The sequence below is a fragment of the Salvelinus alpinus genome, chromosome 30 (assembly GCF_045679555.1).
Source record: "Salvelinus alpinus chromosome 30, SLU_Salpinus.1, whole genome shotgun sequence".
In the NCBI taxonomy this organism is placed as follows: Eukaryota; Metazoa; Chordata; class Actinopteri; order Salmoniformes; family Salmonidae; genus Salvelinus; species Salvelinus alpinus.
Window position 1 is genome coordinate 25,163,963 of NC_092115.1, and position 12,448 is coordinate 25,176,410.

Genomic DNA, 12,448 nt, shown 5'->3' on the forward strand with positions numbered 1-12,448 from the left:
GAATCCCCACCCAGTTGACCACTTTAAAATGGTGGAAGCCCTCAATGGCAATGCCCATGCTAAAACGTGTTATATCCATGATGAGTCCTCTTATCTTAATGAAAACAGGCACATCTCTGATATCATTTTTTTGAAATAAAAGTTGCCGAAATGCCATGTGCGTCCACTTATATCAGTGTATTCGTTAACAACCTAAGCATTATGAAACTTTTATTCAATCAAATAAACCTCAGCAAATTTCCAATAAAAAATGTTGTTGACCAAATTCGACACACATTGACCTTCATACAAAAAACATTTTCATGGACAGTTCTTGGCAGAGTAAAACCTCTCGCTTAGCCTCTTCCTCTCTGTTTATATTGAGCAGGGTCCCCCCTCTTGCCACACGATTTGTCTGTCTATGACAGACGCTGTTTGCTTATCCAGCTAATTCCCATTGTGAGACACCTCACTCTATTATCAGAGAACAGGGGTTACGCAAGTAACCTTAACATTTTACCTGTGGATTATTTGGTTGAATCTCAGGTATTACAGGATTACAAGGGATTACGTGTTGAACTACATTATGAGTTCAAATGTTAAAACTGATACGTTACTTTACCTGAGGCACTGTGATTGGTTCTGTTATCAAAATAAGGGAAGCAAGTTGTGATGCAGTATTTTTTACGTAGCATAGTTTAATCTTAGTTGTCGGATATCTGATGTGGGCCATTCTTCCTGTGGGGTTCTTTACAACATGTTTCTTTGTCAATATGCTGTGTTTATGCACACAATGATCTGAGAGTTACATCAGCACAAGCTTGCTATTTAAGCTTGCAAATACCACCTTCAGAACCCGATATGTTAAGTCTATCAAATATGACATTTTTGCTTGAACTATGGCAAATGTAACTTAATCCCCCTACAGTAGATCTCAATATGTCCATCAGTTTCTGACCAGGGTTTTTTCTATGTTATCTTGCAGCTTGGTGAGGACACGTTCAACAGAGCCAAGCTCCTGAATGTGGGCTACACCGAGGCCCTGAAGGATGCAGAGTACGACTGCTTCATCTTCAGCGATGTGGACCTCATCCCTATGGACGACCGTAACCTCTACCACTGTTACGACCAGCCAAGACACTTTGCCATCGCTATGGACAAGTTTGGCTTCAGGTAGGTCAACTGTATTATGTACTGTCACTAACACGTATATATTTACTCTGAGTGAAATCTGTTATTCGCTTTTCAAGCCTATATTCTCCAAACTCCTAGCATCTTATGTTTATTGATTTGGTAATGTAGATGCTTTTAAATGGATAGTTCTTATATAAAAGTTTGAAGATATTGTTTTGGGACTGCACACATGATTTTTACAGGATGATGCAACCTGTTTTGCTGAATATAATGGCGAAATTCACCAAAAGTAAAAGCAAAAGTACTGTCTCCGGTTCTTTTGACTGAGTTTGAAATGAACTTTCACTTTGCCTTGCATTGGATTCCAGTCAACTTGCTTATTGCACTGTGATGTAAAAATGTTTGTCTTTGTGTATGGGCCAAAGGGCAACCCAATCATGTCACTTTCTAATCAAATCAAATCAAATTGTATTTGTCACATGCGCCGAATACAACAGGTGTAGGTAGACCTTACAGTGAAATGCTTACTTAAAAGCCCTTAACCAACAATGCAGTTTAAAAAAATACAAAACAAAAGTAAGAGATAACAATAACAAATAATTAAAGAGCAGCAGTAAATAACAATAGCAGAGCTATATACAGGGGGTACCTGTACAGAGTCAATGTGGAGGCTATATACAGGGGGTACCTGTACAGAGTCAATGTGGAGACTATATACAGGGGGTACCTGTACAGAGTCAATGTGGAGACTATATACAGGCGGTACCTGTACAGAGTCAATGTGGAGACTATATACAGGGGGTACCTGTACAGAGTCAATGTGGAGACTATATACAGGGGGTACCTGTACAGAGTCAATGTGGAGACTATATACAGGGGGTACCTGTACAGAGTCAATGTGGAGACTATATACAGGGGGTACCTGTACAGAGTCAATGTGGAGACTATATACAGGGGGTACCTGTACAGAGTCAATGTGGAGGCTATATACAGGGGGTACCTGTACAGAGTCAATGTGGAGACTATATACAGGGGGTACCTGTACAGAGTCAATGTGGAGACTATATACAGGGGGTACCTGTACAGAGTCAATGTGGAGACTATATACAGTGGGTACCTGTACAGAGTCAATGTGGAGACTATATACAGGGGGTACCTGTACAGAGTCAATGTGGAGGCTATATACAGGGGGTACCTGTACAGAGTCAATGTGGAGACTATATACAGGGGGTACCTGTACAGAGTCAATGTGCGGGGACACAAGTGTCTAACGCTTACACTTCCTATCAAAACATGTGCACGACAGAGCATACTTTTGTTATTGCCAGGAGTCGGGACATATTGTATGGTGGTATCCTTTTAGGAATGACTTTACCTGCTCTTGATAACAGAAGCATTTAATGTCGGGTTGAATACCAGCAACTCTCTCCACTGAACATTTCCTGCCCCTACACTGAAACCCACTGTGTCATTCTGATGTCTGTGTACATTAAATAGAAAACTTAAAGTTAGCCTTTTCCCACATTTAACTGGGCCCTATCTAGGGCTGTGGCGGTCATGAAATTTTGTCAGCCATTGTTATGCAAAAAAAGACTGCGGGTCTCATGGTAACTGACCATTGATTAACATAAACATGTTGAGCATCTCCAGCCCTCCAAGCATACAAGCCATTGATGCGCCTTTGGAGCATCTACATTTAAAAAAGTTAAAAAATATATATTTAATATACACCATCACAATACATCCATTATTTATTTTAGGGAGGTTTAAAGAAACATTATGATATGAAGAAAATTTCAGAAGAACAGAATATGAGTTGGCATACTGTATGCTATCTGGCTATGTGCCATGCCATAGGTTGTAGGCTTGTTCTTTTAGCTGACAAGATATGTTATCAGTCCGGTGCGATTCTTTTGTATTATATTATTTTTATACTAAGAAGAATATAATTGAACTTAGCTGAGTAAAATAGAAAGGATATTTTTCACATTACGGAGCAAATGCACATATGAAGTGGCTATGTTGAGCGTAAAAGTGATCATTTGAAACAGGTCCTATACAGTAGTTTTAGAGTTATTTGGCAATGTTAGAGTGCATGATACAAACACTAGAAAGACTTAGAAATCAAAACGTATACAGTATGGGCTGCATGAGGCAACTATAGGATAATATACATATTGTTTTTTAAAGAATGGCGCTGGAGGGTATTGCTGCTGTTTTACGGGCTCCTAACAACTTGTGCTATTTTGTGAGTTTTTTCACATTGTTTGTAACTTATTCTGTGCATAATGTTGATGCTACCATCTCTTATGACCGAAAAGAGTTTCTGGATATCAGAACAGAGATTACTCACCTCGAACTGGACAAAGCTATTGCTTTAATGAGTCTGAAGCAAAGGATATAATGTTGCTCCCAGACAAGGCCCAAATCCCTGTCATTCACATGAAAAAAAGAAGGAAATACAGAGGGTGGAGATCAGGGTGCCTTGTGAGAATTCGCCTGCAAGTGGGTAACCCGCCTCTACCATCTGTTCTATTAGCCAACGTGCAATCACTGGAGAATAAACTGGCTGAGCTCCATTCGAGACTATCCTACCAACGGGACATTAAAAACTGTAAAATCTTATCTTTCACCGAGTCGTGGCTGAGCAACACAGATAATATATAGTTGTCTGGGTTTTCCAGTACAGCTACGTCCGGTAATACGAGGGGTGGGGTTGTGTGTCTTTTTGTCAATAACAGCTGGTACGCAATGTCTAATATTAAGGTAGTCTCGAGGTATTGCTCGCCTGAGGTAGAGTACCTCATGATAAGCTGTAGACCACACTATCTACCAAGAGAATTTTCATCCTTATTTTTCTTAGCCGTCTGTTTACCACCACAAACGCTGGCACTAAGACAGCACTCAACGAGCTGTATAAGGCCATAAGCAAACAAGAAAATGCTCATCCAGAAGCGGCGCTCCTAGTGGCCGGGGACTTTAATGCAGACAAACTTAAATCCATTTGATCCTTTATTTAACCTTTATTTAACTAGGCAAGTCAGTTAAGAACAAACTATTATTATTATTTACAATGACGGCTTACCAAAAGGCAAAAGGCCTCCTGCGGGGACGGGGACGGGGGCTGGGATTAAAAATATATATTTAAAAAATATATATATATATACAGTGGGGAGAAGTATTTGACACACTGCCGATTTTGCAGGTTTTCCTACTTACAAAGCATGTAGAGGTCTGTCATTTTTTATCATAGGTACACTTCAACTGTGAGAGACGGAATCTAAAACAAAAATCCAGAAAATCACATTGTATGATTTTTAAGTAATTAATTTGCATTTTATTGCATGACATAAGTATTTGACATTTAACAGAATGTGACTGGTAGAACGGGTGTTGTATGTGGAGGATGAAGGCTGCAGTAGATATCTCAGATGGGGGGGGAGTGAGGCCTAAGAGGGTTTTATAAAAAAGCATCAACCAGTGGGTCTTGCAACTGGTATACAGAGATGACCCGTTTACAGAGGAGTATAGAGTGCAGTGATGTGTCCTATAAGGAGCATTGGTGGCAAATCTGATGGCCGAATGGTAAAGAACATCTAGCCGCTCGAGAGCACCCTTTCCTGCCGATCTATAAATTACGTCTCCGTAATTTAGCATGGGTAGGATGGTCATCTGAATCAGGGTTAGTTTGGCAGCTGGGATGAAAGAGGAGCGATTACAATAGAGCAAACCAAGTCTAGATTTAACTTTAGCCTGCAGCTTTGATATGTGCTGAGAGAAGGAAAGTGTACCATCTTGCCATACTCCCAAGTACTTGTATTAGGTGACTACCTCAAGCTCTAAACCCTCAGAGGTAGTAATCACACCTGTGGGGAGAGGGGCATTCTTCTTAACAAACCAAATTACCTTTGTTTTGAAGGTGTTCAGAACAAGGTTAAGGGCAGAGAAAGCTTGTTGGACACTAAGACAGATTTGTTGTAGAGCGTTTAACAGGAAATCTGGGGAGGGGCCAGCTGAGTATAAGACATATCAATGGATGAGAGAGCTTCCTACTGCCTGAGCTATGTTGTTGATGTAAATTGAGAAGAGCGTGGGGCCTAGGATCGAGCCTTGGGGTAACGCCTTGGTGACAGGCAGTGGCTGAGACAGCAGATGTTCTGACTTTATACACTGCACTCTTTGAAAGAGGTAGTTAGCAAACCAGGCCAAAGACCCCTCAGAGACACCAATACTCATTAGCCGGCCCACAATAATGGAATGGTCTACTGTATCAAAAGCTTTGCCAAGTAAATAAAAATGGCAGCACAACATTGCTTAGAATGAAGGGCAATGGTGATATCATTGAGGACCTTCAAGGTTGCAGTGACACATCCATAATCTGAGCGGAAACCAGATTGCATAGCCGAGAGAATACTATGGACATCAAGAAAGCCAGTCAGTTAATTATTGACAAGTTATTTTCCCCAACACTTTTGATAAACAGGGCAAAATAGAAGTAGGCTTATAACAGTTAAGATCAGCTTGATCTCCCCCTTTAAATAAAGGACGAACCGTGGTTGCCTTCCAAGCAATGGGAACCCAGAGAGGAGAGACAGGTTAAAAAGGTCAGAAATAGGCTTGGCGATGATAGGGGCAGCAACCTTTAAGAAGAAAGGGTCTAAACCATCTGACCCAGATTATTTTTTGGGGTCAAGTTTAAGGAGTTCCTTTAGCACCTCGGACTCAGTGACCACCTGCAGAGAGAAACTTTGTAGCAGGGGGAAAGAGGGAGGAGCATCAGGGCTAGTCGCACTAGAAGGGGTGGGAGATGAGGAAGTGTTGGACAGGCAAGGAGGCATGGCTGAGTCAAATAGGAATCCTGACTTAATGAAGTGGTGATTAAAGAGCTCAGCCATGTGGTTCTTTTTAGTAACAACCACATCATTAACATTAAGGGACATGGGCAGCTGGGGAGGGTTTATTCTCCAGGTCTTTAACCATTTTAACCAGAACTTCTTGGGGTTATAGCAATACCACTGAAAATATCAAAAAAGGTCCAAGCGTCTTCGACAGAGGGGATCAAACTGATTCTATACTATTTTACAGAGGCCATTTTATGAAGGAAGGCTTGCTCATTAAAGTTTTTTTTACCAAGCATCTATGACAAATCAGGACAGGCCGTTTCACTGAGCTGCCATTACGAACACAGGCTGTAAAATAGTGATCACTAAGGTCATTACAGAAAATACCAGACTGATACCTATCAGGATTATTTGTGACGATAACATCGTGGAGAGTAGCCTTTTCTGGGTGTTTGGAGTCATACCATGTGGGATTGGTAATAATCTGAGAAAGATTTAGGGAGTCCCATTGCTTTAGGACTTTAAGCATGTCCCAGTGGTTAAAGCATGTCCTAGGTTAGGTCACCTAGTAGGACAAATTCAGACTTAGTGTAAGGGGCCAGGAGAGAGCTTAGGGCAGGTAGGGTACAGGCCGGTACTGATGAAGGACAATAGCACCCAGCAACAGTCAACAAAGAGCTATTTGAAAGTTTAATGCTTAAAACTTGCCAATAAAAGTGTTTGGGGACAGACTTGGTGGAGACAATCTGTCATGTTGTCTTTGATCATGTCTTGTCCCTGTGCTTCCCTCTGCTGGTCTTATTAGGTTCTTTCTCTTTCTCTCTCTCTATCGTTCCGTTCATGCTCCCAGCTGTTTCTCATTCTCCCTACGACCTCATTTACTCTTTCACACCTGTCCCCTATTTTGCCCTCTGATTAGAGTCCCTATTTCTCCCTCTGTTTTCCGCTCCTGTCCTTGTCGGATTCTTGTTTGATGTTTGCAGTTTCTGTGTCCTTGTTCCGCCCTGTCGTGTTCTTTTGCCTTCTTCAGATGCTGCGTGTGAGCAGGTGTCTATGTCAGCTACGGCCTGTGCCTTCCTGAAGCGACCTGCAGTCTGTGGTCGCGTCTCCAGTCGTTCCTCTCTATTGACGAGAGGATTTCAGTTTCCTGTTTTGGATTACCATTGATTTATATCCAGGAGAATCATTATTTGTTTTATACTGGAATAAAGACTCTGTTACTATTACGTCGCTTTTGGGTCCTCATTCATCTGCATAACAGAAGAATCCGACCAGTATGGACCCAGCGACTACGGATTCTCTCAACACTGCCGTCAAGTTCCAGGGAGCAATGCTCGGCAGACACGAGCAGGAATTGTCTGCTGCTCGTCATGCCGTTGAGACCCTGGCCACTCAGGTCTCCGACCTGTCAGGACAGTTTCAGAGTCTTCGTCTCGTGCCACCAGCTACTTCCTGGTCTTCCGAGTCTCCGGAACCTAGGGTTAATAACCCACCATGTTACTCTGGGCAGCCCACTGAGTGTCGCTCCTTTCTCACCCAGTGTGATATTGTGTTCTCTCTCCAGCCCAACACATACTCAAGAGAGAGAGCTCGGATCGCTTACGTCATATCACTCCTTACTGGTCGGGCTCGGGAGTGGGGCACAGCTATCTGGGAGGCTAGGGCTGAGTGTTCTAACGTTTATCAGAACTTTAGAGAGGAGATGATACGGGTTTTTGATCGTTCAGTTTTTGGGAAGGAGGCTTCCAGGGCCCTGGCTTCCCTATGTCAAGGTGATCGATCCATAACGGATTACTCTATAGAGTTTCGCACTCTGGCTGCATCCAGTGACTGGAACGAGCCGGCGTTGCTCGCTCGTTTTCTGGAGGGACTCCACGCTGAGGTTAAGGATGAGATTCTCTCCCGGGAGGTTCCTTCCAGCGTGGACTCTTTGATTGCACTCGCCATCCGCATAGAACGACGGGTAGATCTTCGTCACCGAGCTCGTGAAAGAGAGCTCGCGTTAACGGTGTTTCCCCTCTCCGCATCTCAACCATCTCCTCCCACCGGCTCAGAGACTGAGCCCATGCAGCTGGGAGGTATTCGCATCTCGACTAAGGAGAGGGAACGGAGAATCACCAACCGCCTTTGCCTCTATTGCGGTTCTGCTGGACATTTTGTCATGTCATGTCCAGTAAAAGCCAGAGCTCATCAGTAAGCGGAGGGCTACTGGTGAGCGCTACTACTCAGGTCTCTCCATCAAGATCCTGTACTACCTTGTCGGTCCATCTACGCTGGACCGGTTCGGCTGCTTCCTGCAGTGCCTTGATAGACTCAGGGGCTGAGGGTTGTTTTATGGACGAAGCATGGGCTCGGAAACATGACATTCCCCTCAGACAGTTAGGGAAGCCCACGCCCATGTTCGCCTTAGATGGTAGTCTTCTCCCCAGTATCAGATGTGAGACACTACCTTTAACCCTCACAGTATCTGGTAACCACAGTGAGACCATTTCCTTTTTGATTTTTCGTTCACCTTTTACACCTGTTGTTTTGGGTCATCCCTGGCTAGTATGTCATAATCCTTCTATTAATTGGTCTAGTAATTCTATTCTATCCTGGAACGTTTCTTGTCATGTGAAGTGTTTAATGTCTGCTATCCCTCCTGTGTCTTCTGTCCCCTCTACTCAGGAGGAACCTGGTGATTTGACAGGAGTGCCGGAGGAATATCATGATCTGCGCACGGTCTTCAGTCGGTCCAGAGCCAGCTCCCTTCCTCCTCACCGGTCGTATGATTGTTGTATTGATCTCCTTCCGGGGACCACTCCCCCTCGGGGTAGACTTTACTCTCTGTCGGCTCCCGAACGTAAGGCTCTCGAGGATTATCTGTCTGTTTCTCTCGACGCCGGTACCGTGGTGCCTTCTTCCTCTCCCGCCGGAGCGGGATTTTTCTTTGTTAAGAAGAAGGACGGTACTCTGCGCCCCTGCGTGGATTATCGAGGGCTGAATGACATAACGGTTAAGAATCGTTATCCGCTTCCCCTTATGTCGTCAGCCTTCGAGATTTTGCAGGGAGCCAGGTGCTTTACTAAGTTGGACCTTCGTAACGCTTACCATCTCGTACGCATCAGAGAGGGGGACGAGTGGAAAACGGCGTTTAACACTCCGTTAGGGCATTTTGAATACCGGGTTCTGCCGTTCGGTCTCGCTAATGCTCCAGCTGTCTTTCAGGCATTAGTTAATGATGTACTGAGAGACATGCTGAACATTTTTGTTTTCGTTTACCTTGACGATATCCTGATTTTTTCACCGTCACTCGAGATTCATGTTCAGCACGTTCGACGTGTACTCCAGCGCCTTTTAGAGAATTGTCTCTACGTGAAGGCTGAGAAGTGCGCCTTTCATGTCTCCTCTGTCACTTTTCTCGGTTCTGTTATTTCCGCTGAAGGCATTCAGATGGATCCCGCTAAGGTCCAGGCTGTCAGCGATTGGCCCGTCCCTAAGTCACGTGTCGAGTTGCAGCGTTTTCTCGGTTTCGCTAATTTCTATCGGCGTTTCATTCGTAATTTCGGTCAAGTGGCTGCCCCTCTCACCGCTCTGACTTCTGTCAAGACTTGCTTTAAGTGGTCCGGTTCCGCCCAGGGAGCTTTTGATCTCCTCAAGAAGCGTTTTACATCCGCTCCTATCCTTGTTACTCCTGACGTCACTAAACAATTCATTGTCGAGGTTGACGCTTCAGAGGTGGGCGTGGGAGCCATTCTGTCTCAGCGCTTCCAGTCTGACGATAAGGTCCATCCTTGCGCTTACTTTTCTCATCGCCTGTCGCCATCGGAACGCAACTATGATGTGGGTAACCGCGAACTGCTCGCCATCCGCTTAGCCATAGGCGAATGGCGACAGTGGTTGGAGGGGGCGACCGTCCCTTTTGTCGTTTGGACTGACCATAAGAACCTTGAGTACATCCGTTCGGCCAAACGACTTAATGCACGTCAAGCTCGTTGGTCGTTGTTTTTCGCTCGTTTCGAGTTCGTGATTTCCTATCGTCCGGGAAATAAGAACACCAAGCCTGATGCCTTATCCCGTCTCTTTAGTTCTTCTGTGGCTTCTACCGACCCCGAGGGGATTCTCCCTGAAGGGCGTGTTGTCGGGTTGACTGTCTGGGGAATTGAGAGACAGGTAAAGCAAGCACTCACTCACACTGCGTCGCCGCGCGCTTGTCCTAGTAACCTTCTGTTCGTTCCTGTCTCTACTCGTCTGGCTGTTCTTCAGTGGGCTCACTCTGCCAAGTTAGCTGGCCACCCCGGCGTTCGGGGTACGCTTGCTTCTATTCGCCAGCGGTTTTGGTGGCCTACTCAGGAGCGGGACACGCGTCGTTTCGTGGCTGCTTGTTCGGACTGCGCGCAGACTAAGTCAGGTAACTCTCCTCCTGCCGGTCGTCTCAGACCGCTTCCCATTCCTTCTCGACCATGGTCTCACATCGCCTTAGACTTTATTACCGGTCTGCCTTCGTCTGCGGGGAAGACTGTGATTCTTACGGTTATCGATAGGTTCTCTAAGGCGGCACATTTCATTCCCCTCGCTAAGCTTCCTTCCGCTAAGGAGACGGCACAAATCATCATTGAGAATGTGTTCAGAATTCATGGCCTCCCGTTAGACGCCGTTTCAGACAGAGGTCCGCAATTCACGTCACAGTTTTGGAGGGAGTTCTGTCGTTTGATTGGTGCTTCCGTCAGTCTCTCTTCCGGGTTTCATCCCCAGTCTAACGGTCAAGCAGAAAGGGCCAATCAGTCGATTGGTCGCATTTTACGCAGCCTTTCGTTTCGAAACCCTGCGTCTTGGGCAGAACAGCTCCCCTGGGCTGAGTACGCTCACAACTCGCTTCCTTCGTCTGCTACCGGGCTGTCCCCGTTTCAGAGTAGTCTTGGCTACCAGCCTCCTCTGTTCTCGTCCCAGCTCGCCGAGTCCAGCGTTCCCTCCGCTCAGGCTTTTGTCCAACGTTGTGAGCGCACCTGGAGGAGGGTCAGGTCTGCACTTTGCCGTTACAGGGCGCAGACTGTGAGAGCCGCCAATAAACGTAGGATTAAGAGTCCTAGGTATTGTCGCGGTCAGAGAGTGTGGCTTTCCACTCGTAACCTTCCTCTTACGACAGCTTCTCGCAAGTTGACTCCGCGGTTCATTGGTCCGTTCCGTGTCTCTCAGGTCGTCAATCCTGTCGCTGTGCGACTGCTTCTTCCGCGACATCTTCGTCGCGTCCACCCTGTCTTCCATGTCTCTTGTGTCAAGCCTTTTCTTCGCGCCCCCGTTCGTCTTCCCTCCCCCCCCCCCGTCCTTGTCGAGGGCGCTCCTATTTACAAGGTACGGAAGATCATGGACATGCGTTCTCGGGGACGTGGTCACCAGTACTTAGTGGATTGGGAGGGTTACGGTCCTGAGGAGAGGAGTTGGGTTCCATCTCGGGACGTGCTGGACCGTTCGTTGATCGATGATTTCCTTCGTTGCCGCCAGGGTTCCTCCTCGAGTGCGCCAGGAGGCGCTCGGTGAGTGGGGGGGTACTGTCATGTTGTCTTTGATCATGTCTTGTCCCTGTGCTTCCCTCTGCTGGTCTTATTAGGTTCTTTCTCTTTCTCTCTCTCTATCGTTCCGTTCATGCTCCCAGCTGTTTCTCATTCTCCCTACGACCTCATTTACTCTTTCACACCTGTCCCCTATTTTGCCCTCTGATTAGAGTCCCTATTTCTCCCTCTGTTTTCCGCTCCTGTCCTTGTCGGATTCTTGTTTGATGTTTGCAGTTTCTGTGTCCTTGTTCCGCCCTGTCGTGTTCTTTTGCCTTCTTCAGATGCTGCGTGTGAGCAGGTGTCTATGTCAGCTACGGCCTGTGCCTTCCTGAAGCGACCTGCAGTCTGTGGTCGCGTCTCCAGTCGTTCCTCTCTATTGACGAGAGGATTTCAGTTTCCTGTTTTGGATTACCATTGATTTATATCCAGGAGAATCATTATTTGTTTTATACTGGAATAAAGACTCTGTTACTATTACGTCGCTTTTGGGTCCTCATTCATCTGCATAACACAATCAAGCACTGAAGGTGATCCTTGGTAAAGATTGCCACTCCCCCACCTTTGGAAGATCTGTCTTGCCGAAAAAGGTTATAACCAGAAAGGTTAACATCAGTTTTCAAAACACTCTTCCTTAACCACGTCTCAGTAATGACCAACACATCTGAATTTGAGCTGTGAACCCACACTTTCAATTAATCCATTTTTAGGTAATAAGCTTCTAGTGTTAATGTTCAGAAATCCCAGGCTTTTACAAGAGCAGAAATCAGTGAAGCAGATTTGGGGCTAGCAACAGTAGATGGGCAACAGTGTACATGCACATTTACAGATACCTAATTTCTACCAGCATGTCACATGTGCAACCAGAGGAGAAAAAAACTCTAGACCACCTTTACTCCACACACAGAGACGCATACAAAGCTCTCCCTCGTACTCTATTTGGAAAATCTGACCATAATTCTATCC

The 12,448-nt window shown here is 45.5% G+C and overlaps 1 protein-coding gene across 2 annotated transcripts in view; it reads left to right on the forward strand.

Moving 5' to 3' along the window:
* The window catches only part of LOC139559719 (beta-1,4-galactosyltransferase 2-like), a 158,338-nt gene that overhangs the window by 123,175 nt on the left and 22,715 nt on the right, over positions 1 to 12,448 (forward strand). For both annotated transcript variants that reach the window (XM_071375965.1, XM_071375964.1), the window contains exon 5: positions 965 to 1,152. In XM_071375965.1, coding sequence (XP_071232066.1) covers positions 965 to 1,152 — 188 coding nt within the window. The remainder of the gene's footprint in view (positions 1 to 964; positions 1,153 to 12,448) is intronic.